The sequence below is a fragment of the Rattus rattus genome, chromosome 13, assembly GCF_011064425.1.
Source record: "Rattus rattus isolate New Zealand chromosome 13, Rrattus_CSIRO_v1, whole genome shotgun sequence".
Lineage (NCBI taxonomy): Eukaryota > Metazoa > Chordata > Mammalia > Rodentia > Muridae > Rattus > Rattus rattus.
In genome coordinates, this window is record NC_046166.1 from 63,723,587 (window position 1) to 63,747,120 (window position 23,534).

The following is a 23,534-nucleotide window of genomic DNA, read 5'->3' on the forward strand; positions in this document are numbered from 1 at the left end:
ACCAGGAGCATTCGGGCTCCGAATGGCGAATGGTGGGAGGACAGGGAAGCAATTCTTAGGACAGTCCCTAAATCAGCCCTAGTGGGGGTTTAGCAGATTAACTGCCTAAGCCAGTGGGATCAAGCTCAGTCAGAAAAGCGCCAGGGTGAAGAACTCTCCAAGCCGCCAGGTCCAGCACCACCGCTGGCTGTGGCTCAGTCCCAGCGAGCGGCTCGCGCGTCCCCTTTAAGAGCCGTCAAGTGCCCGTGACGTCAGGGCAGGAAGTGTTTGAGGAAGTGGCGCTGGGCTGGCTGCGTGGGGACCCCGAGTTTTCATGTCCTCAGCGGGTGTCGCTAGCGGCCCCGCGGCCCCCGGGGCAGGTGAGTCCCACGCGAGGGTGGCTCGCGGCGCGTGGACCGGCTCGCCCGGGTGCACGCTGGGCTTCTCCCCAGGGTCCGTGGCTGCACCGCGCTCGGTGCGGTGTGGAGCGGACCCGCCGGCGGGCCGGGCCGCAGCAACTTTTATTTGTTAACTAAATCGGTCTCCTAGCCCAGCCTCCCCTTGAAGGGCAGCAGCCGTTGCTGCTTCCCCCTGCTTCTTGAGCTCCAGTGTTCTTACTCTCAACTTGTCCTCTCTTCCTACTTGCTTCTAGAGTTAGCAGGGCATCGATATGAGCTGGTCACCTTCCCTCCCAACCCAGACATGTGGGGCCTGGGAAATGAAAGAACGCCTCGGGACCGGGGGATTTGGAAACGTCATCCGGTGGCACAATCAGGTAGGGCTCTGGCACCAGGGAGGGCGGGTGATCTGTCTTCGCGCCTCTTCTGTCCTGGCCTGGTGTGGATGGGTGGATCCCCTCCTATCCTTGGCGTGGTCCAATGGGAGTGTAAGAAAAGGGACTGCAAAGGGGACCTGTGAGCTGCTAAACTGACTCTGAAAAACCTTAATAACCTTGATACTTAGAAGGGCGGGGTGGGGGTGGTAAGCTGTCATACCAGGTATTTTGAAATTATACATCTACTAATATTTAGACTAACGCGTGATACATTACATAGGGATAAATGTTGTAGAATACAGGCAGTGCTAAAAGATGAGAGAAATAAAAACATTTTAAATAACATTTTTAGGTAGTTAATAGCTCCAAGGTTTGTCTGTCTGTCTGTCTTTCTTTCTTTCTTTCTTTCTTTCTTTCTTTCTTTCTTTCTTTCTTTCTTTCTTTCTTTCTTTCTAGTATGGTTCTGCACAAAACACCCTTAGTATGGTGGTTAAGGCTAATGGGTGAGAATGTGCAGCCCCTATAATGCGGAATGATTTGGACTGATTTTGCTTTGAGATCTGCTTATATTATTCCTATTATTTTAGCCCTTCAGTGTCTGACATGAGTTGTTCAGGTTAAAAGTTTCTGGTCTTCCAATTTTTTTTTGTTTGTTTGGGCTGTCGGTAAGTACACTGCAATTCTTGGCAGGACTCTCTTAGCTCACTTGTTTACTGTATGAGACTTGTTTTACCCAATTTGGGTAATTGGTTCGTAATAATGCCTAAAAGGCACACGTTGCCTGTGATGTCTCTGCTGCAGAACACTTACTTACCTCAGGGCACGTGAGTGTAACTGTCACACTTGGGGGTCACAGCCTGTGCCCTACGCTGGGCCCTCAGTAAGTCAATTAAAATAGTCTAATTAATAGTGGAAAACAAGGGATTCATTCACGGCGAGGTCACATTGGGAAGAGGGACAGACAGATCCAGCAAACCTCCCACGTCCATCTCCATGATCCTAACATTAGATTAAGGTTCAAATAGAACGCCAAGGATATGCACATGTAAGCAGTCCGGTGGTCCAGCCTACCACAGGCCTTTTTTTTTTTTTTTTTTTTTTTTTGGTCATCCTGTGAGATTTTCTGAGAGTGTGTTCAAGCTCTGTGGCCCAGAAGACAAATTCCCCCTCTGGCTGGTAGTTTTTCCTCTCCCACCATGAAATTTCTGGGGAATTTCCCATCTCTCTGGCATCCAAGGTTTAAAACTACCTCTTTAGAATGTCTTCATTTTCTGCCAGGCCAGTTACCCAACCTCCTGAGAGACCTGGGGAAGTGCTCTCTTTCCAGAGGCCTATTTTTATATTTTAGGATTCCGGTGTTGGGCAACCCTTGGGAAACTTACCAAAACAAGAGTCCACCCTTCTAGGGAATCCTTCCTAAACAGCTAAAACCAAGGTCTTGACTCAAAATTAAGCGGTCAAGGTGAGAGACTAGCTTGGTTGGTGGTGGTGATGACGGGGAGCAATAGGCAGGCTGAAGAGATTTAGGGGTTAAAATGAACAGGACTTGGTGGGTGGATAGAGGGGTTAGGGGTTAGAGTTCGGGAGGAGTCTGGCTGAAGTGGTGCTGGCTGGGGAACCTGCCTGCTTAGACCTGGAAGTCCTCTGCTGTCTTCATAGACGGATCTTGGGGAAGCCTCGGGGCTGCTTTGTGTGCATAGAAGCAATCTTTAACCCACACCTAAGATCGGAAGACGCAGCGTGCCTTCCGTGGGACGCGCCTCTGTTCCCAGCCTCTAGACGCATGCAGCCGAGACGGCATCAGGCATCTTCGTGCTACCTCATAGGCTTTCCTCTTGTCTACAGGCAAGGGAATATCTGTAGCTATCACAGAGAAACTGCCTGAAAGAGCCCTAGTCAGAAATGTGACCCAAGAACCAGGGTCATTGCTGCAAACCTCTTACATGCCAAGGTCGGGGTAGGTTTCTTACCTGCTGGGTCTGTTTTACCTTACCTTACTTACATGCTTTATTTCCGGTGTTGGCAACTCTAATTCCTGTGTTATAACCGAGGAATCAGAAGCACAAGGGAATTAGGTAATCTATCAAAAGAGGCTATGCTGTTAACACATGCATCTATTCCTATCCGAACGATATGCCCCGCCGTGGCTTCTTCTGGTTGGAACTAGAGTTTAGGACATGTCCTAAACCATAGCCAGTTACTCTGTAGGTACTCTTTGGTTCTTCACAATTGACCCAAGCTATTTTGAAGCACAAAGGAAAAACTAAGGGATACTCAAATGTAGCAGATGACCCTACTCCCAATTCCCTAGGTTCCTGATACAACTGTGCGGGCTTGACAGTCTTTGCTGCCTAGGCAACTCCTACATCCCCAGCCGAAAACCATTTGTACTTCAGGCAGGCTCCCGTTTGCAGCAGACAAAGAGAGGGGAAAGATACAACTCCCAGGGCCTCAGCCTGCAGCTCCTCTTGAGGGTAAACAGGGGAAGGAACCACTCATCCTCACAACCACACAGCACTTAGTTGGAATCCTGACTGACTGTCACTTGCTAATTCTTGGATTTGGGTCACAACTTCTGGTGTGCATCACAGACCCTCAGTGCGACTGTAAAGTCGTGAGGCAAATGCACCGTGGAAACATCCCAGGATCCTTTGCAGCTATTACCTCATCGATGTGCCCTAATGGGAAAGAGACTGGCAAGTCCAGGGGATCCGTGCTCACATGATGGGAAGTAGGGAATGTGCTGGCTGTTAGAGGGCAAGGGGTTATCAGCCATTCTTCCTATGAAGTAGCACTAAGCTTTACTGGTAAGACTAAGGTCACTTCCGTGTGTCGAATGTGTGATCTTGGAACTCAGTTCCCGGAGCTTCATGCAGGCAAACGAAGAGGTGACACCATCCGTAATTTGTCTTTACTTACATAGAGTGAATTCTTAAAGACATGACTAAGTTTAAATGCTCATGTGTAAAGATACTAATGACTAATGCTTGTCGAGAATCCTTTTCATTTGACAGCTGCATGAGGCGGCAACACCCTTAACCTGAGTGCCCACCGGGAGGCAGAGGCAGGCTAATCCTTGTGAGTTTGAGGCCAGCCTGGTCTACAGAGATAGTTCCACAATAGCCAGGGCTCCATAGTGAGGTCCTGTCTCAAAACACACACACACACACACACACACACACACACACACACACACACACACACACACACAAAACCCAAAACAGGTCCTTGCCAGGTGCACTGTCCCAGGTGCTCTGTCCCAGGTGCTCTGTCCTAGGTGCTCTGTCCCAGGTGCTCTGTCCCAGGTGCCCTGTCCCAGGTGCTCTGTCCCAGGTGCTCTGTCCCAGGTGCACTGTCCCAGGTGCTCCCAGGTGCTCTGTCCCAGGTGCTGTGTCTCTATTTTTCTGCTGGCTCAGTAGCAGGGAAAGATTATGAGGAAATGGAACTTCATCAGGTTCTTGAGAGGAAGTGGATTTTAGATGGCCTGTCAGAAAAGGAAGCAGTTGAATGGGTAGAGCAGCACGTAAGGAAATGATAGTGGTATGGTTTGCCCAAGGCTCCCTAGGGATGAGACCCTTCATTTTATTTTAATTGGAGTCCCTGGAAGGGTTGAGTTTTTCTCCATCTTGTGGTAAAGAGCCAAAGGCCTGATGGCCTCAGAGCTGCAACGTTTATTTGCCCAAGGAGGTGGCAACACCTTTTCTCCCTTGAGTCTGTCCTGGCCTCTGTGGGCGAGATGGGAGCCCACTGTGTCATTTTGTGTCTGTGTCACAGGAAGACTGAAGAAGCTGTAGCCCCTTATCACAGGGACAGGTTGTGTTGGGAATAAAGATGAATCTACACCATATTTTCTTAGAAAAAAAAATTTTTTGAGATTATAATTACATATTTCTCCCCCTTCTTTCCTCTCTCCAAACTCTGCCACATGCCCCTTTTTGTTCTCTTTGAAATTTATGGCCTCTTTTTATTAATTATTGTTATATACACATAAATGTTCCTAAATACGTAAATATAACCTGCTCAGTCTGCATAAGGTTATATATATGTGTGTGTGTATGTATGTATGTATGTATGTATGTGTGTGTGTGTGTTATGTGTATGTATGTGTGTATGTATGTGTGTGTATGTATGTGTGTGTGTATGTATGTGTGTGTGTATGTGTGTGTGTGTGTGTGTGTGTGTGTGTGTGTGTGTATGTGTGTGTGTGTGTGTGTGTGTGTGTGTGTGTGTGTATGTGTGTGTGTGTGTGTGTGTGTGTTTGTGTGTGTGTGTTTGTGTGTGTGTGTGTGTGTGTGTGTGTGTGTGTATGTATGTGTGTATATATGTATGTGTGTATGTGTATATGTATGTATGTCTATGTGTGTATGTATGTATGTATGTGTGTGTATGTGTGTGTGTATGGGTGTGTGTATGTATGTGTGTATGTATGTGTATGTATGTATGTGTGTGTATGATCTGAGTGTTCCTTAGTCACCTGTACTTATGTGGGCAGATCTGAGGCCTCCTGGATTTTCCCCTGTCCGTGTTAGTATGTCCATCATTGTGTTCTTGATCAGCTCATGCCTAAGCAGCCTTGTTAGCAGGATTTATCGATGCACCTTCTGACACCACTAGGAGAGTGTTCTCATAGCGAACCCCCGGCTCTTGCAGTCTTCCCGAGGCCTCTTCCGAGCTGACCCAGAGCCCTAGGAGTTGTGCTCTAGAGTGTCCCAGCCCCTTACTTTAAGTACTCATCTGAGAATTTTGTACAGTGTATTTTGGTCATATTTACCCTCTCCCCCCACTCCCCCCAGCTTCCACCCCACTTCCCTGCTTATCCACCTTTACATCTTAAAAAAGGTTTACTTTGTGCCCCTCCCTCTGAAGTGTGGTTGACCCTACCACAGAACACACCCTTAAAGAGAACTGATTCTCTCTCTCTCAGCAACTGTAAACTGCCATTAGCTGCCTAGCTAGGGGTGGGGCTTCCTGCCTCCCTCCCTCTCCGAGCTTGGGTTTTCTGTGACTGGAGCCCGTGTACACTGTCACAGCTGCCGTGAGTTCCTGTGGGCAGCTTCCTTGTTGTGCCTGGGAAACACTGCTCTGCTGCCGTCCTCAGAACCTCTGGCTCTTAGATTCTTTCCAGAACGATCCCTGAGCTTAGGGAAGAAGGGGTGTGACAAAGACGTATCATTTAGGGCTGAGCCCAGTTGTGGGCCTTCGTGTTGACCGCCATTCACTGCAAAGAAACATCTCTGACTAGGGTTGAGCGGCACACGTGGGGGCTGGTGCACCCGTAACCTTTTGACTCCCCAGCCTGGGTCCCCTCCATGTATTTCTTCTGGGCCCAGTTTCACAGCCCCACCCCCATTTTTCCTGAAACATTGATATTGTGGGACAGGATCTGAGAAGGAGGCTGACGGCTTACCGAGTGTCTCCTATGACACCGTTGCTGGTTGAATGGTTATAAGCGAGCGATTGGGTTTTCTGGAACGAAGTTCTAAGAGGAGTTCTGTGGGGGATCGTTTGTTTGTTGGTTTGGTTTTTTGTTTGTCTGTCTGTTTGTTTGTTTTTGAGTTTCCCCTGGATCATTAGGAGGCTAACCACAGGGAGTTGGGTGGCCCCTTCTGTTCTGTTTTGGTTTGGTTTGGTTCTTTCATAAGCTGGCTTTCTAGCACATGTGTGCAGTCACCTTCTTTAGGCTTCGTAATGCACAGGCACACACAAGATTTGTGTTCTCGTGTGAAAGGCAAGGAATAGCAAACGCCAAGGACCTCCACAAGTGAGCTATATTCAATATAGACAACAAAATCGCCCCTTCCTCTTTTATTGAGAATGAAGATAATTTTTAAGTTGTACTCTATTTAAGGAGTCCGCTTCTTAGCCAAGTTGGAGGTAGACATTCCTAGTTCGGTTTCCTTTGCTGCGATTGACACTATAACCAAACCCAGCATGGGGAGGAGAGGGTCTATCCGGCTCTCATGTTCTTCATGAAGGAAAGCCAAGGCAGGAACCTGGAGGCAGGACCTGAAGCAGAGACTGTGGAGGAACACTGCTCACTCACTGCCTTGCTTTCTCGAGTTTGCTTGGCCCTTCTTATAAGACCCAGGACCACCCACCCGGGGCAACACCTCCACAGTGGCCTGGTCTCTCCCATATCAATTGTTCATCCAGAAAATGACCCCACAGGCTTCCCCGGAGACAATTAGATGGGGACAATTCTTCAGTTAGGGCTCCCAGATAAGACTCTAGCTCATGCCAGATGGACAAAATAGTGCAAACTTAACCAGCACATAGAGAATTCAGGCAGCCTGCCCGGCTTTCCAAACTTAGATTCTCGATCTGGGGATCCCGGGCAAAATAAAGTGATTTACGGCCGTATGAGGTTTCCTGCCGATGAACACGTTCCCAGTGTTCATAGTTCATGAGCAAAAATAGTAGACAACTGTGTAAGGGTACGTTTGTTTCTATCTCAGACATCCCCAGGCCTTAGAAGTTAGGATTCCCCCGCAGTAGGGCTAAGCCGAGCTGACACAGGCAGTTCTAGTCTCCATGAGCTAAGTCTAAGTTTGGAGGTTGAAGGCTGTTCTCACATCTTCACTCCTGTCAGTCTTCATTGTGTAGGTTATCTTGGCTTCTGGGTTGAGCCAGCTGACAACTGCGCCTTACGCTCTGACGTTGGGCAAGAGGTTACAGTTACTCAGTGCACAGCAGAACGAGTTCCCTAAATCACAGTGGATCTGATCGTTTGTGTTGTTTGTAGGGAGCGTCATCCTTCCCCAAGGGCATCCGTACCCTGCTCTCCTGAATGTTTGACATTGCATGGCAAGGGAGAATCCAGGTCGCCAGTCAGCCTTAGATTGGCAGATTGTCCTAGCTTATATGGGTGGACCCAGTGTAATGCTAAGGTCCGGAAGAATCAGAGTCAGGAGAGTCAGCGTAGAGCTAAGACGAGGTGAGAAGAGCCAACTGGACATTGGTGGGTTTGAGGATGAGAAGATAAAGGGCCTAAGCAAAGGAAAATGCCCAGGGTTGGGTGGCAGGAAGTCATGGGTGATCTCCCAAAGCTGGTAGAAGAGAACACAGCTCTGCTGACAGCTTGATTATTGACCAGGCAGAGTCACCACAGACAAGTCAGACAGGTCGAGATATGCAGAACTGTAAGATGTATTTGTGTTGGTTTTAAGCACCTAGGCTTGTGGCTAATTCTTTAAGACAGAACAGGGAAACGCCGCGCTGCTCGGTGAGTTCTTAGCTGTGTGCAGACTCTTTAGTCTCCGAGCATAGACTCTGTCACCCTCAGGTAGCATAGCAGGACTTCATGTAGCATAGCATCTTCATGTCTGGGCCAGCGATCCCCTGCAAGGAGCTTGTCCCGTCTCCTCCCCCCCACCTTCTCCCCCTCCCCTCCCCCCACCCACTTCCTCTCATCTGCAAAACCCCACTTTCCACAAGTCTAGGCTCCTCTGGAGAGTTTACCTGACTAAAGGCCAGTGCAGAGTTCTTGAATCTGGGTAATCTGTTTTTAATGGTAATAATAATCTTTATTTACTCAAGTGAATGAAACTTGTCTTCCAGACATTTGGGAAGTATCTGCATTTTTAATGCAGATTTTTCTTAGGTGGCCATGTTTCTCTTAAATATATTTAATGTGTTATTTGACAGTTTTGTACATAGTACATATTTTTGGATCATGTTCACCCCTTACCCTCTCTTATCCTCTTCCCACTGAACCCCTTCTTGTCGACACATCCTCCTACCTTCCTGTCTTGCAGATGTGTGTGGCCCATTGGGTTTAAACTAAGGTTGCCTACATGAGTCTGGGTGGGGTGTTAGGCCGACTGACTTGCGTGGCTGAGATCAAGGTTCTGGTCATTTCAGACAGGCTCTCGTTCTCACCTTCCATGTTTTCCACCGTGCTGTCACATGGTGATAACATCTCACCATGGCTGCCTGTAACCCCATCAGCTCTCCACAGTCTGTCCTCTTAATACCGTTACAACCTTCTAACTCAGCATTTGGCATTAGTGGGATTTGCTGTTGATGAATCCACCCTAGAACTGGGCAAAAAAATATTTGAGTCCAAACACTGACAGGAAGTGAAACTGAGAACAGTTCCAGTCGGCTTGAGAAGAGGCAGACAAGTTGGAAGCTCAAGATCTCGAGGTATGGTGTTTTCCAAGCCATGGCTTCTGAGAATGCCCATTGACTAGAACGATGTTTTTCTAGTGTGGTCTCTCCCTCCATGGACTTCTCCCTGGGTTCGGGTGTGTAGCTACAGAGACTGATAGAGCAGCCATAGGGGATTCAGTGTTAAAAGGAAATCAGCTCTATAGGGAGAGCCGCAGAATCCAGGCCAAAAGTCGGAATTCTAACAGACAAAGAAAAGGAAAGAATGATCCGGGCCAACCCCAGCGAATGATGCCTCCTCCTGTGGGCAGCCCTGAGGAGGCTGCTGAGGTCACAGGAGAGGACCCGTAGCTACAGCATGAATGGACTGTGGAACCATGGCTTTAAGTGAGAGCGTCTGTTTAAAATTACACGTGTGACTTGTTTTACGCGGAATGTCTGGAGCATGAAAATCTGTACAGACAGAAAGTAGACAGATGGGTGTTGTCTGTGGGTTGAAAGACCCCAGGGATGATGGGAAGTGTGGTTTGTGGGTAGAGACCCTGCTCCAGCATTAGGTTCTGATTTCGGCTGTGTACTTAGAATACACCAGAAAACTAGGCATGGGCATTACCGCCTCTTAGACAGCTTAGGCAGTAGTTCTGGATTAAAAACACATCCTGAGTATATTTTAGAGGTTTGTAATATGTGTGCTCTGGCATTAGAGTGGTAATGACCACCCAAATTTTCAGTTCTTAATCATCCATTTCAGGGTTGATTTCTTGATCGGTGATCTCATTAGATAACTTTTCCCTTGGGTTTGGAGAGTTTCGTTTTGGCCATTTGAGTGACTAGGAGGCAGGGATGTGATGGATGCTGATGACAGCCACCTGCTTGTCTTGCCAAGGTCCCCTGTGTGGCATCCTTAGTCCCACTCATTACTGTATGAACTGCACACTTCCAGGACTTAGAATTCTGTTCATAAAACGTACAAGTGAGGCAATACTCTGAGGGGCCTCTAGGACTTCCTTCATGGCGCCAACAGTATTATCGATGTATGTCGATTAAAGTCGACTTTGAAGGTCTTTAGAGGTTTTAGTCTCTTGCCTCTTACCTATAGAAGCAGAAATCTTGTTCTGTATGGAAAATAACCCACCATCAGTTTTGAATGAGTGAGGTTTTTAAGTATGTAGCAAGCAGAAGTGAAAGAATAGCAAAAGCAGACAGCAAAGCAGCTTCAGAGAGAGCACTCAGACCAATCAGAGAGAGCGCTCAGGAACGGTCCAATCGGCAGAGCATAGTTAGAGAGAGCGCTCAGGAACGGTCCAATCGGCAGAGCATAGTCAGAGCGCTCAGGAGCGGTCCAATCGGCAGAGCACAGTCAGAGAGAGCGCTCAGGAGCGGTCCAATCGGCACAATCAGAGAGAGCACAGTCAGAGAGAGCGCTCAGGAGCGGTCCAATCGGCAGAGCACAGTCAGAGAGAGCGCTCAGGAGCGGTCCAATCGGCAGAGCAGTCAGAGAGAGCGCTCAGGAGCGGTCCAGTCCGCAGAGCAAAGTCAGAGAGAGCGCTCGGGAGCGGTAAAAACGGGAGAGCATAGTGAGAGAGAGCGCTCAGGAGCGGTACAATCGGCAGAGCAGTCAGAGAGAGCGCTCAGGAGCGGTCCACGCAGAGCACACAGACAGAGAGCTCAGGAGCGGTCCAATCGGCAAAGCAGTCAGAGAGAGCGCTGAGCGGTCCAATCCATGAAACATAGTCAGAGCGCTCAGGAGTGGTCCAATCCGCAGAGCACAGTCAGAGAGAGCGCTCGGGAGCGGTCCAATCGGCAGAGCACAGTCAGAGAGAGCGCTCAGGAGCGGTCCAATCCGCAGAGCATAGTCAGAGAGAGCGCTCAGGAGCGGTCCAATCCGCAGAGCATAGTCAGAGAGAGCGCTCAGGAGCGGTCCAATCCGCAGAGCATAGTCAGAGAGAGCGCTCAGGAGCGGCCCAATCCGCAGAGCATAGTCAGAGCGCTCAGGAGCGGTCCAATCGGCAGAGCACAGTCAGAGAGAGCGCTCAGGAGCGGTCCAATCAGCAGAGCACACTAAAGCTTCATCAGATTGGTGCTTACGTCATCCGTCAGAGATCCACTGGGGAAGACCTTGCTGAAACTATCATGCTAGAGTTCCCAGGCAGAATAGAGCATGCTTTCCATGGATAGACTTCTACCTTCCTGTTCTTGCCACAAGTATTGTTATACCGAGCAATAAACTGCAGTAGTCTCCGTGGAGGAGGATTTCTTTCCAGCTGCTCTCAGTGAACTGGTTGGTGTCACTGTGAAGAGGGATACTGATACTGTCTGAAGTCGAGGCTGCCGCTGGTGGCTCCAGGACACCTGACACCAGGGCTTCCCTCTGCTGCTGCTGCTGCTGCTCCTGCAGCGCCGACCACAGGCTCAGAACCCTCCCCTCCTATATGTTCCCCTGGGCTACTTTGTGTACCAGCAAAGAGATACATATTAACCTCAGGAACCAGTCATTAATCACAAAATATTGACTTTTCCAGTAAAGAAAGCACAGTGTGGTTAAGAATATAGTTCAGTTGGCAGAGTGCTTGCCCAGTGTTCACAAAGCCCTAGGTTTGGTCCCCAAGCACCATATAAGGTGGGCACGGTGGTCCATGCACACCTATAAGCCTAGCATATGGTAGGAAGAGTCATGAGGATCAGAAATCCAGTGCCATCCCTGTAGCCAAGTGAATATCGGTTTAGCCTCTGGTGAAAGAAAGTTGGAACTAGAGCTGTCCTGTGTCCCATTGACTACACTATGTTTGTCCTCTCTCCAAAGAGAAAGGGAAGAAAAAAAAAACCTCTTACATGAGACAAGGGAGACACCCACTGTGCCAGTAGTAGTTGAATCCGCAGAAGTACCATTTTTATACGTGAAACAGGCCCATCACCAGCAGTGCTGTATGGTTTAGCCTGACATTTCCATGGCAACAGTTGGCATGTGGGGAGAGAAGCAGAAGTCCTGGATGGGAACGTGCTACAGGGGGTTTGTGGAGGGGGCAGAGGCAGAGCAAGATCTGAAGGATCTGTGTTCCCTCAATGGGTAGATGAGGCAGGAAGATGGGCAAGCTGTGATGTGGGGGTGGTGAAGAAGGCAGACAGACAGACAGACCAGGTGTCCAGGTGTTCTGCAGGATACCTGTGCGGCAGGTGGGTTCTGTGGTGGGCATATGTCCAGTTGTTAATTGTTCCGATGCCTGGTGTGCCCTTTCCGTAGGTGACAGGTGAACAGATTGCCATCAAGCAATGCCGACAGGAGCTCAGCCCCAAGAACCGAGATCGCTGGTGCCTAGAGATCCAGATCATGAGAAGGTGAGGGCCTGGGCCCACATCTGGGGAAGCCGCTTCCACAGCCCCGCTGTGATCCTGGAATGAAAACCTCGGCTCATCCTACTTGCTGTATCCAGAAAAGAACCCCCAAGTGTCTTCCGTCGGGATATTGCCCATGCTTTGCAGAGAGGTCGCTGTCCTGGAGACATCCGAAGGAGTAACATTTAAATACTACACTGGGCTTTGCAGTCAGTTTATCACATTAAATGTAATTTACCCAGGCATGGTGCTGTGCTCCTATAGGCCCAGTTACTCGGGAGGCTGAAGACAGCAGGAATAGTTGAGCCCAGGAATTTGAGACCAGCCTAGGCAGCGTAAGACACTGTGTCAAACATTGCTTAATCAGAAAGTTAATTAAAAGTCAGCATGATAGCATGATATGTTTTGGTTTGTCAGCAAAAGTCTTTGTTTCCCTGTTTCTAGTTCCAGAGTGGCACGTGACTGCGCTGTCCCTGCCCTCTCTGCACATTACACAGTGTGGACACAGGATCCTTCAGGCCTGGGGGATGCTGTCCTCCCAGCCGGTGGGACCTGTGGGCGGCGAGCACCCAAAGAGTTAGCTTGGAGAAATCAAGCAGATACTCCCGCTGCAACGGCCTTCGTTTTTAAAGTTAATTTGTTTTCACGAGTATGAGTGGTTTGGCTGCATCTGTGTCCCTGTGTCACATGCATGCTTGGTGCTTGAGCAGGCCAGGAGGGGACTTGGATCTGCTGGAACCAGAGTTTAGAGATGGTTAAACTTTACCACATGGGTGCTGGGACTCAAACCCAGGTCCTCTGTAAAGAGCCCAGTGGTCTTAACTGCGGCATCATTTCTCCAGACCTCTGCTCATGTCTTAAAAGATGAGAGAGGGGTTGGGGATTTAGCTCAGCGGTAGAGCGCTTGCCTAGCGAGCTCAAGGCCCTGGATTTGGTCCCTAGCTCCAAAAAAAAAAAGAAAAGGAAAAAAAAAAAAAAAGATGAGAGAGCAGCATCTCCTTCGTTGAATGTCCACACATGTGCTTGTGTCAGCCTTTCCTGTACACGGCATAGCATACCTGTTGTCACCCCTTAAAGCAGTCTTACAAACCCTGAAGAATTGAAATAGGGCACTTTAAGGACAATTAGGTGATATGTAATGTACTTGTAGGGTGTTTGAGTTCAGAGGCTAAGGAGGGCTGAGTAAATAAATACTTGATAACTTACTCGAGTGCCAGGTAAGTCTCTCCTTCCTGGACCCCCATCTTCTCCTGTTTAGTGACTAAGAATGCCTGGTCATTCTTTGCCTTCATTGAAAGGCGCTTGGCTGAGACATGGAGTGAGGGGTTGGATTTGAGCTGAAGCTCAATGTTTGTTGGCTTCCCCTCTTTCCAGGCTGAATCATCCCAACGTGGTGGCCGCCCGGGATGTCCCAGAGGGGATGCAGAACTTGGCACCCAATGATTTGCCTCTGCTGGCCATGGAGTACTGCCAAGGAGGAGACCTCCGGAGAGTGAGTCTTCTGGGGTTGTGGGGCGTAGGTCTATTTCGGGCGCTCTGGCATCCTGGGAGAGGAGAAACGGAGAGATCTTTTGCCGTCATCCAGTAAGCTCGAAGAGTCAGTGAACCAACTTCACCTACTCAAACTCCCTCTTCTGACACCTTCTTCGGGGTGATTCCTGTACGTCTTAATCAAAGGCTGTGTCAGAAGTGCCCACAAGAAAGCTGAAGACGGGCTGTGTCACACGGTCACTAGCTGATAAGGAAGTTAGTTACCAGCAGGCCTGGACCTCAGGAAGAAACTCAGTCTCATTCTTCCCCTTTGGCATGCTAGGACCACTGCAAGCTTTTGGGGTTGCTGTCACCACTGTCCAATGGGGAGAGACTTTCCTCACAGACATTACAGAGCTACAGAGTCACAGCGGGCAGGAAGGGAGCCAGCCTTAGTCACCAGAGAACAGGGTTGCAGTTCCAGATCCTCCTGACTCACCTACAGGGCTTTACCCTTCCCTCTCCTGTCCTATCTCCTCTGCTCCAACCCCACACTGGACAGTGGGTGTCAGCCATCCCCCCTGGTCGCAGGGACAGTTCCGTGTGTCCTTAAGGAAAGAGAGAGACTCCTTAAGCTTTTACGGGTGCCTGGTTTATGGTTCCAACGTATTGGCACCCAGATAGACTCCTGCACTGCAGGTAGACGCCATGGCCCCGAGACACTAGTTAGGAAAAGCGCTAGCAGCAGGAAGAGCCCGGATCACGACCCTCTCAGGTGCAGCCGTCCTGCGGTCTGTGAACGCGGTCGTGCCAGTTTTGAGAAAAGTAAACTCTCCGAGTGAGTTGGTTTTTACCTATTCTTCCTATAGCTCTGTTCTGCCTTCTACTCTAAGAGAGCCGCAGCACGTGACTTGGCCGCCTCTTCACGTCTCCTACACAGCGCTTTCCCAGACGTACGTCACTCGCTGTGCTCCTCATTCTTCCGGGCCTTTCGCCTCGTTTTATAAACAGAAAAATCTCCATGACTCTGCTGTGGGGTGGGCATGCCCTGGGAGTGACATCACTTGGGGACAGGATGTGCCCCATACGTAGGTTGATAACAGAAGAGAAACAGAGATTTTTGCCCACCCATGATTCTCCCGTTTTCCAACCTTGGCGGCCATCCAGTTGCTAACCGCGGTTAGCGGGAAATGCGACTGTCTCAGGCTAGGACTTCAGGCTGGAGTGAGTGGGTGTGACCAGGTGACAGGGTGCTCGGAAATTCAGGGGCGGCTCACACTTGCCCTTTCAGGCAGCAAAGAACTCGTAACACAGGGGAAAAGGTGATGGAAATTTCAGCATGACTGTTGGCATGGGCTTCAGTGTGATCTAGGGAGAGGCAGGATATGATTGCATAAAGGACCTCTGTCCTGTCCTTCTGTCACTCGGAATGGCACCAGAGACAGGGCCCTGTCGCCCAGAACGCCTACAGTCTTCGTCCCTTTCATCCCCAAATAAGGTAGCCTGTCTTTTCCTTTTCTTAAAAGTTCAAAATCTGTATTATCTCTTAGCACAGTGGCTCTCAGCCCTCCTAAGGCTACAGCGGCTCTAACGCACTCCTCGTGTTGGACCGACCCCAGCCATAAAGTTATTTTCACTGCCGTATTTTGCTGGTTAGGAATTATCTGTGAATATCTGTTCTCCAGTGGTTTTGGACAACCCCCGTGAGAGGGTCATTTAGAGCCGCTGTCTTAGATAGGCTTGACCAGCACATAGTAAACTTCAGAATGAGCGTTAATCTCAAGGCTTAAGTCCACAGTGCTTAGCCTCTACCTGTCGTGCAGCCATCATCGGGGGAGTTAAGGAAGGAGACGCTGTTCAAATTTGAGATCAACTGCGGTAGTATGGTGAGACCTGGTTAAAAAAAAAAAATACACAACCCCAAAACAGACCAAAGTCGTAAAGAGTGAAAGGTACGATGGTTCAGAGGTCAAGTACTCAGGGATGTTCGTGAATTTAATCGTTAATCACCACAGCTGACCCACAGCAGCACATGGACAAGCCGGAGAGCCAGACACACAAAGGATTCAAAGCTCACTTCACTTTACAGCTCTGCCTTTCAACTGCGTGTGTGCGCCAACTGATAATGACTCCCGGGTCTCCGTGCCTTCACCTTAGACGGAGCGGTGGGACTCGGGGCAGGGGTGCCGGGGAAGCAGGTAGAGCCCACTGAGTTCATCCCTGCAGAGCGAGGTGCAACGCTCAGACACACAGCGCGTGCACATCCCCTAGTGAGTTATCCAAGGGAGACCCGGTGAGCAGAGCGGTCGGGTGGCTTTTGTGGGTCCTTCTGTACCCGTTCTTTCTGCAGGAGTCTCGAGAGCAAACTCAGTTGCTATTGACATTTGACCTTGGTCACATCCTTCAGACTTAGGGCTGTAAGTGAGGTTTACTCAAATACTTCCTGCCAGGGCCAGGGAGGTGACACCATGGGTACCCAGAGGCTGCTGCCTCACTGACCCAGGAGCATTCTATGCCAGTGTTCCTACTCCGGGCGCCTCCAGCCAGCTTTCCCGGAGCCCCGCTGTGGTACCAGCACTCATCTGTCTGACTGACAGAGGACACTGCTGGGCTTATCAGGGCTGTGTGACACTCCACACTGACCACATCTCTCGTGTTTTCTGCAGTACTTGAACCAGTTCGAAAACTGCTGTGGCCTCCGGGAAGGAGCCATCCTCACCCTGCTGAGTGACATAGGTAAGTCCCACCCTAGAAACAAGGCCAGGCCCTTCCCGGTAGATGTGCAGTTCCCTGAGAGTCCAACAGGACGGCACAGAGGGAACCGTTTCTGTCCCGTGGTCTCTGCAGAGGGTGTGGTGAGGTATACAGCAAGCCTGGTGGATTAAGGGGCCAGTCGGGGCTGGTTAGAATTGTAGTGGACTCGGAGTTCCTTCCTTTCTAAGTCATGGTACGAATGACTGTGTGTTCAGAGTAAGAGATTTCCTTTCCCACTCGAGCCCCACTCCCCACTTTCCGGAACGGCCAGGGAAGTAGCTCGTCATCTGGACAGCTTCACCCATGGGTAGTGAACTTTCCTACCCTCTCGCTGGCAGTTATTTGCCAACCACCCGTCATAGAAAAACCCACCCTTGTTTAATACACCGGAACTATGAGTGTCCCAGCTGTGGGTGCTTTTGGCACTCTGAGAAGGCTGGCATCAGGGAGGAGAGGCCATGGGCCTGCAGTGGTGTCTCCTAGATCCTGCGGCTCCAGTGCAAACAGAGCTGGGGCTCTGATGGTCAGCTCTGCCTCTTACCTACAGAAGCAGATACTAAAAGCTTTAAAATTGGAGATGATGATGACGGGGGTGAGGGTGGTTGTGATGGGGGGGTGATGGTGGTGGGGTGGTGGTGGTGATGATGATGATGATGATGCTGCTGATGATGATGTTTCCCCCAAGGTTGGTGGTCGTTTGGGCTCTAAGGGTCAGAGTTATCCAGAGTTTATCCATGAATATATGTTCCCCATTTTGGAGAATGATTCCATTTTCATCCTCCCCTACTTTGTTCTTCTCAACTTGTACACAGGATTCGTTTATTCCAGCTTTGTTTTTCCAGTACAGAAATGCAGAAAGTGTGAAGTAACGTAATAGGGTCATCCGCCCTTCCCTTAGATTTCCCAGTCATGAGCGTTTACCCCACGTATGGGCTGTGTTCTCTAACCTCGAAGCCCAGGAGCCTCTCACCCTCCAGAATCTTGGCTGCGTGGCTGCTGCTTCTTATGCCTCTTAGGGTAGAGGGGAGGCAAAAGGGCTGTTGGAGGGGGTGGGGAGTGGGGTCAGGCAACCATGTATTTAAGGCTGAGATCCAAGCAGTCTGGCATATAAAATACCTTCCTTTCTCTGCATCGTGTAGTCTCCTTTTGAATGAAGACCTGTGGAGGGCTAGGCGATATTAGTACAGTCTTAGTTGACTGAGCAGCCACCTTTTGGTCTCTGACTCTCCCGTGTGTGGGTGTATGTGTCTTCTGGAAGGGCCCTGTGTGTGTGCCTGCAGGATCTAACCCCGAGGTCTAGAATTCCACTTCTCTTCATGGTCTGTGCCTCATGCTCACCCACCCATGTGTTGCTTAGATGTTTAACTGATTGCATCTCTTAAGGTCAGCAGCCCGATTGCTAATTTGCTCCGGTGGGTAGTAATGGGGTGGAGGGGGTGTTATCTGTCTCCAAGGGCAGCATTTTCTTCCTCTTGGTTACAGCCTCCTGTAGTTGTCTCCCTTTGACATTGTTCGCTGATGTTTTTCCATCCGCTCGTTTGGTTACTCATGTGTCTGTCACATAGCTAGCAGAAGTCTCTAACTGGGACCGGTGGCTCACACCAGTGATCCTAGTACTTGGACAGTAGAGGCAAGAGTACCGCTGTGAATTTGAGGATAGCCTGGGCTACAGTGGAAACCGTGTACCAAAGGAACAAAACCAGAAAGTTCTGCCCGCCTGGTGCAGGCGGGACCCGTGGCCTCACACATGCTGGCAGACACTCTGCCATGGAGCTAAACGTCTTGAAATCAGAGACCTTAGTCACTGCTTTGTCTCTGACATCCAGAGAAGTGGCGGCCGGTACACACTGCCTTGCCTGTTATAAGATCAACAGGTCCCAAAAGGAATTAAAATCTGTAAGTGCTCACTTCCCCCATACTGGACACCCCTGTATTCATTCTCCCACCATACAAACCAGTTCTTCCTCTTATTAACCCTGTGACCTGAAGCATGGGACTCAAACTCTCAGAATGTTTGTCCCCTTGGCTGTATTAGGAGCATGGTTCACCTCTTTAGAATTGTTGACCATAAACCGGGATGCTGTAGGTAAGCTCTTAGCAAGCTGCTCTTCCTAAAATGGAAACCAGTAGATTGGTTTCTCCTTCCCTCCCGGCTGGATCCTGAAAACCAGCCGCAGTCTCTACTATGATTTATGGGTGAGGTCGGAGCCAGCAAATACAACAGGTGGGCGTTGTCCTTCCTGGAAACGACTAATCGATCTTCTCCAGATCCCTCTAACCCAGCCGTTGCTGGGACGCATTCCTATCCTATGACTCTGTTCGAAGTTACTGATAAATTCCCATTTTACTTGCGTACCCCCAGCCCCCATTTCATTTCTGGTTTGGTACGAGGCCCATCAGATTTATTCCTTTTGTAACTGTCTCCTACTAAGTCAGTTCGAAAGCTTGGCTTGGAGCGGCTCACCTAGCACAAGCATTCTGTATCCTGAGCACATTTTGTTCTAAGCACGACCCTAACCCTCAATGCCGGGGTCACCACAGCTCCTCCCTGCCTGACCGACGTCAGTTACTTATCAAGTCACCCTCTTGCCCACAGGGTCCAGAGTCATTGCCTTCTTATCTGGGCTAAATTTGTCTGCCCCTAATCTTAGGACACCCACACAGAGCACCATCATGGTACCAGACGCAGACTCTTGCAGTGAGTAAGTTACCACATACGGCTCCAGCAAGTTGGACATCAGAAAACAGGCCGCTGCCTGGCAGACGCAGATGAAGCCAGCCTGCGCCAGAGCCAGCCCGTCAGATCAGGGCCCCGTACGGGCAAGAGAACCTGGGACAGACATAGGGCAGCGCTAACAGTTCGGACGTCCGTGTTATGACCCTGAAATGGCCTGCGGGGGGTACGGTTCCACTATGCAGTCTTGTTTATTGTCCTTTACAAACATTGGTGTGCTTTCTTCCTGCAAGTGGAGCAGCAAATTCCTAAGCTGTCAGGACTAAGGGGCAGGTGGCTGCCCCCTGTCTTAAAACAGAGCCTTGGTCAGTGACCCCAGTCTATCACTGACCTCATGATCCCCCTGCCTCAGCTTCCAGAATGTCAGGACTCCAGGTAGATTGCACACACCGTGGGCCACGCCCCATCTTGCACATTGCCTTCTTGCTTTTCCTTCCCACCGCCATCGCATTCACCCTTCTCTGTACCTGGACCAGCTGCGCTCTGCCTTACTCTGGTTTTGCCTGCCTGGCTTCTTGAGCATCTTTACCAACTGTGTCTTCCCAGAGTCTATTCTCTAGCCTGAACTCCGTGTCCATGTCTGCAGAATATCTCTCTCAAAGCCACTCCAAAACCGAATCCTAAAATGCATTTTTATTCTAAAAACTTGACCCTTTTGTGATATCTCCTTTTTTTTTTTTTATCAGATCCATGTTTCTGCCTACACAGACACGAGTGTCAAGTTTAAATCTCATCCTTTGGGTCAGCAGTTAAGAGTACTTGTTACTCTTTGGGGGAATCCAGAATTGGATTTCAGTTCCCATGTGGTGGCTCATAATCCTCTGAGGCTCCAGTTCCTTGGGATTTAAAAACCTCTTCTGGCCATCATTGGCCCCAGACCCGCACAGGGTGCACATCACACATGCAGACAAAGTACCCAAATGAAAAGAGATCCTCAAAGCTCATCTTCCCCTGTTGCTCCTTCATGCCTTCCTTACTATGCCTGCCTGAAAAGACGCTCTCCAGCTTGAGCGGGGATATAGTTTACTTGGCAGAATGCTTGCCTAGTGTGCGTAAACCGGCATGTTGGCACACGCCCTAGCTCTGGGGTTGGGAGCAGGGATCTGGACTTTAAAATCACCTCCAGCCACAAAGCAAGTTTGATGCCAACCTGAGTGAGGGACCAGAGGGTGTGTCTCAAAACAGGCAAACCAAAGGAATAAGAATAGAGAGGTCACCAAAAATCTTTCACGTCATAGTCTTGTCTCCCTGCCTGTCCCCACTGCCTCCAACAATACATTATCATAGCAAGTCATTGTCAGGACCCCTTGCTGGCTTTTCCCAAGCCATTTTCAGAAGGGCACTTTCTGGTGTGTGGCCTCAGACTCCTGAGTCCTGGGGTTACGGATGTGTATGCTATGCCTGGCTGAGAGGGTCCTTTTATCACTGTCTGCCCCAGACCCCTTCATCTGTGTGTCTTCAAGTGCTGTAGCCATCCTTTCATGCACAGGAACCCCACAGGTGTAGACCTGGATACCACCCTGACAATTACAGTGACATAATTGCCTGCTGCAGGTACCACACTGGATCTCTGCAGAATCCATGCTACAACAGGCCAGGGTGTAGTCCAGAATCCATGCTACAACAGGCCAGGGTGTAGTCCAGAATCCATGCTACAACGAGCCAGGGTGTAGTCCAGAATCCATGCTACAACAGGCCAGGGTGTAGTCCAGAATCCATATTACAACGAGCCAGGGTGTAGTCCAGAATCCATGCTACAACAGGCCAGGGTGTAGTCCAGAATCCATGCTACAATGGGCCAGGGTGTAATCCAGAATCCATGCTACAATGGGCCAGGGTGTAATCCAGAATCCATGCTACAATGGGCCAGGGTGTAATCCAGAATCCATGTTACAATGTGCCAGGGTGTAATCCAGAATCCATGCTACAACAGGCCAGGACAAAATCCAGAATCCATGTTACAAAAGGCCAGAGTGTAGTCCAGAGAGCTGTTTGTCTTAGCGCTACGAACAGAACTGAAGAATGAATGCATGCTAAGCCAGACAGTGTAGTCTAAAAACGAGAGTTTGTTTCTCTAGCTGGAACACGAGAGATTAAACTTATATATGTTGTGATTTTCAGTTTTTATGGGTATATTTTATCACTGCATCAAAGGGTTTAGATTTTTTTAAATAAACTTCCAGACAGCATTTTTTTTTTCAGTCTCAACATTGCATGTCTCACCTAGTTTAAACAAGTTTGGGTTCTCTGGGATTAAGACAGTGTTGATCAGTTTCCTGACACTGTTCCTCGGGGGCTGTTTGTGAAATGTACAGTCAGACTCATTGTTTCAAATGGATGGATGGATGGATGGGTGGGTGGGTGTTTCAAAAGATGTTTGAAAACCTTGTCTGTCAGAATGCTGGCTGTTATAGCTACCTAGGGCCTACTCAGTCCAAGAAAGCTCTTAGAATTCTACCTGTCTGATTCCTTTAATCCCAGCACTCAGGAGGCAGAGGCAGGCAGATCTCTGTGAGTTCAAGGCCAGCCTGCTCTACAAATCGAGTCCAGGACAGTCAGAGCTTGTTTCACAGAGAAACCCTGCCTTGAAAACAAAACAACAAACAAGAACCCTGACATCTTTGGCCTTCACGTGCACACACATCACTTATGTGCACACATACCCCACACACATATTCAAGGAATTGCCCAGTATAATATAGATCTGTCATTGTCTAACAAGGTATTTTTTGATTATAACTACATTTCAGCTTATTTCTTTACCTGTTACTCTACGTTATACTGTTTTAGGAGAAAGGCCTTTGAGGCAGATTCTCCATAGGAGTAGGGCTCATGCTCACCCTGCAGTTCCTGAGCCTGCATTATAGGCACCACCACATCCAGAGGCTGGGGTCAAACCCAGATGCTGTGCATAGCGGGCCAGCATCTGCCACTGGGCCAAATCCCAATTCCCCTCTCCTGTGTGATGTGAAGAAAGATTGAACTCAGCTTTGCTAAGCAGTGGTGTTTTCAATTTTGTAAGCTAGTTGTTCTGAGGTAGAAACTGTAGTTTAAACCAGATACATAGATGGATGGATGGATGGGTGGATGGATGGGTGGATGGGTGGGTGGATGGATGGGTGGGTGGATGGGTGGGTGGGTGGATGGGTGGGTGGGTGGATGGGTGGATGGATGGATGGATGGATGGATGGATGGATGGGTGGGTGGATGGGTGGGTGGATAGTGCACACTGGCGTAGCAGAGCACCCTGTTGCTTCGCTCTGCAGCCTTGGATGTCAGCATGAGCAGCTGTTCACTACCCTGGTTGCCATTCACTTCCATTCGTGAGATGGAGTTAGCTTTCCTTCGTCTTCCTTTGGTTTTTTGTTTGTCCCCATCCTGGGTATTGAACCGAGACCTTCGTTCCCATAGGCAGGTGCTCTACAACTGAGCTACATCATAACCTCTTTTTACTTTGATTTCGGGACAGTCTCATCAAGTTGCCCAGGCTAGCTTGAGTTTGCCGCCCTTCTGTCTCGGGCTCCTGAGTGGCTGCAGTCCCCAGCCTGTGCGAGCGCACCTGGATCTTTGCTTCATGCTGGGTTTTTGTTTTTGTTTTTTTTTTTTTTGCAATGGTTAAAAGTATTTTAATTTCATTTTCTTTTTTAATATTAATTAATAAATTTACTCTCCACCCCCTTCCTGCTGGTTTTTAAGGGCTGTGTTTGCTGTGGAGTATATGCTGCAGATGCTTGTTCCCAACCCCCTGTGCCTTCGAACTTGATGGTGTCTTTCACCATGAATTTTCAAAACGTTTTTGTGGCACTCCCCGTCTCCCCCTTCCCCGCCCCCCTCTGCTAACTGGGGTCTATCACAGGCTGGCCTCGATCTCTCTAGAGGATGACTTTAAACTGCTGATCTTCCTGCCTCCCCCATCTCAACCACTCCCAAACACCAGCGAGACTTGTCCTCATGTGATTCGTTAGCGTGCACGCTGGGCGAGCACCTCGCCAGCTGGGTGATGTCATCAGCGGATATGTCAGAATCTCACAGCTAGAACTCTGCTCTCTTGTCCCCCCTGGTCCCCTTCACCAACGTGAGCAGCCTCAGCGACAGGCTGCTCTAAAGTCAGAAAATGAGTCAAGACAAGACGCACCCTATCGTCTCACAGGGCAATGCTGAAACAAAAAGGCATTTTCTAGACATAATAAAACATGGGTCCCCATTGCTCTCCCTCAGCATCGGCTCTTAGATACCTTCATGAAAACAGAATCATCCACCGGGACCTGAAGCCAGAGAACATTGTCCTGCAGCAAGGAGAGAAAAGAGTGAGTGGCCGTCCCAGGGCTCAGGGCATCTCAGGGCCGCGTGGGCTGCTCTGGCACGGGAGGATACGCCTTG

The 23,534-nt window shown here is 49.5% G+C and overlaps 1 protein-coding gene across 2 annotated transcripts in view; it reads left to right on the forward strand.

Moving 5' to 3' along the window:
• Positions 1 to 260: 260 nt before the first annotated feature.
• Ikbkb (inhibitor of nuclear factor kappa B kinase subunit beta) overlaps positions 261 to 23,534 on the forward strand; it is a 49,744-nt gene continuing 26,470 nt past the window's right edge. Inside the window, exons 1-6 of one of the 2 annotated variants that reach the window (XM_032918579.1) lie at positions 261 to 359; positions 632 to 754; positions 12,105 to 12,199; positions 13,571 to 13,688; positions 16,333 to 16,402; positions 23,373 to 23,461. In XM_032918579.1, the coding sequence (XP_032774470.1) occupies positions 650 to 754; positions 12,105 to 12,199; positions 13,571 to 13,688; positions 16,333 to 16,402; positions 23,373 to 23,461 (477 nt within the window). In that variant the 5' untranslated portion in view covers positions 261 to 359; positions 632 to 649. Of the gene's footprint in view, positions 360 to 631; positions 755 to 12,083; positions 12,200 to 13,570; positions 13,689 to 16,332; positions 16,403 to 23,372; positions 23,462 to 23,534 lie in introns of those variants that run through there. The other variant, XM_032918578.1, reaches the window with a different exon arrangement.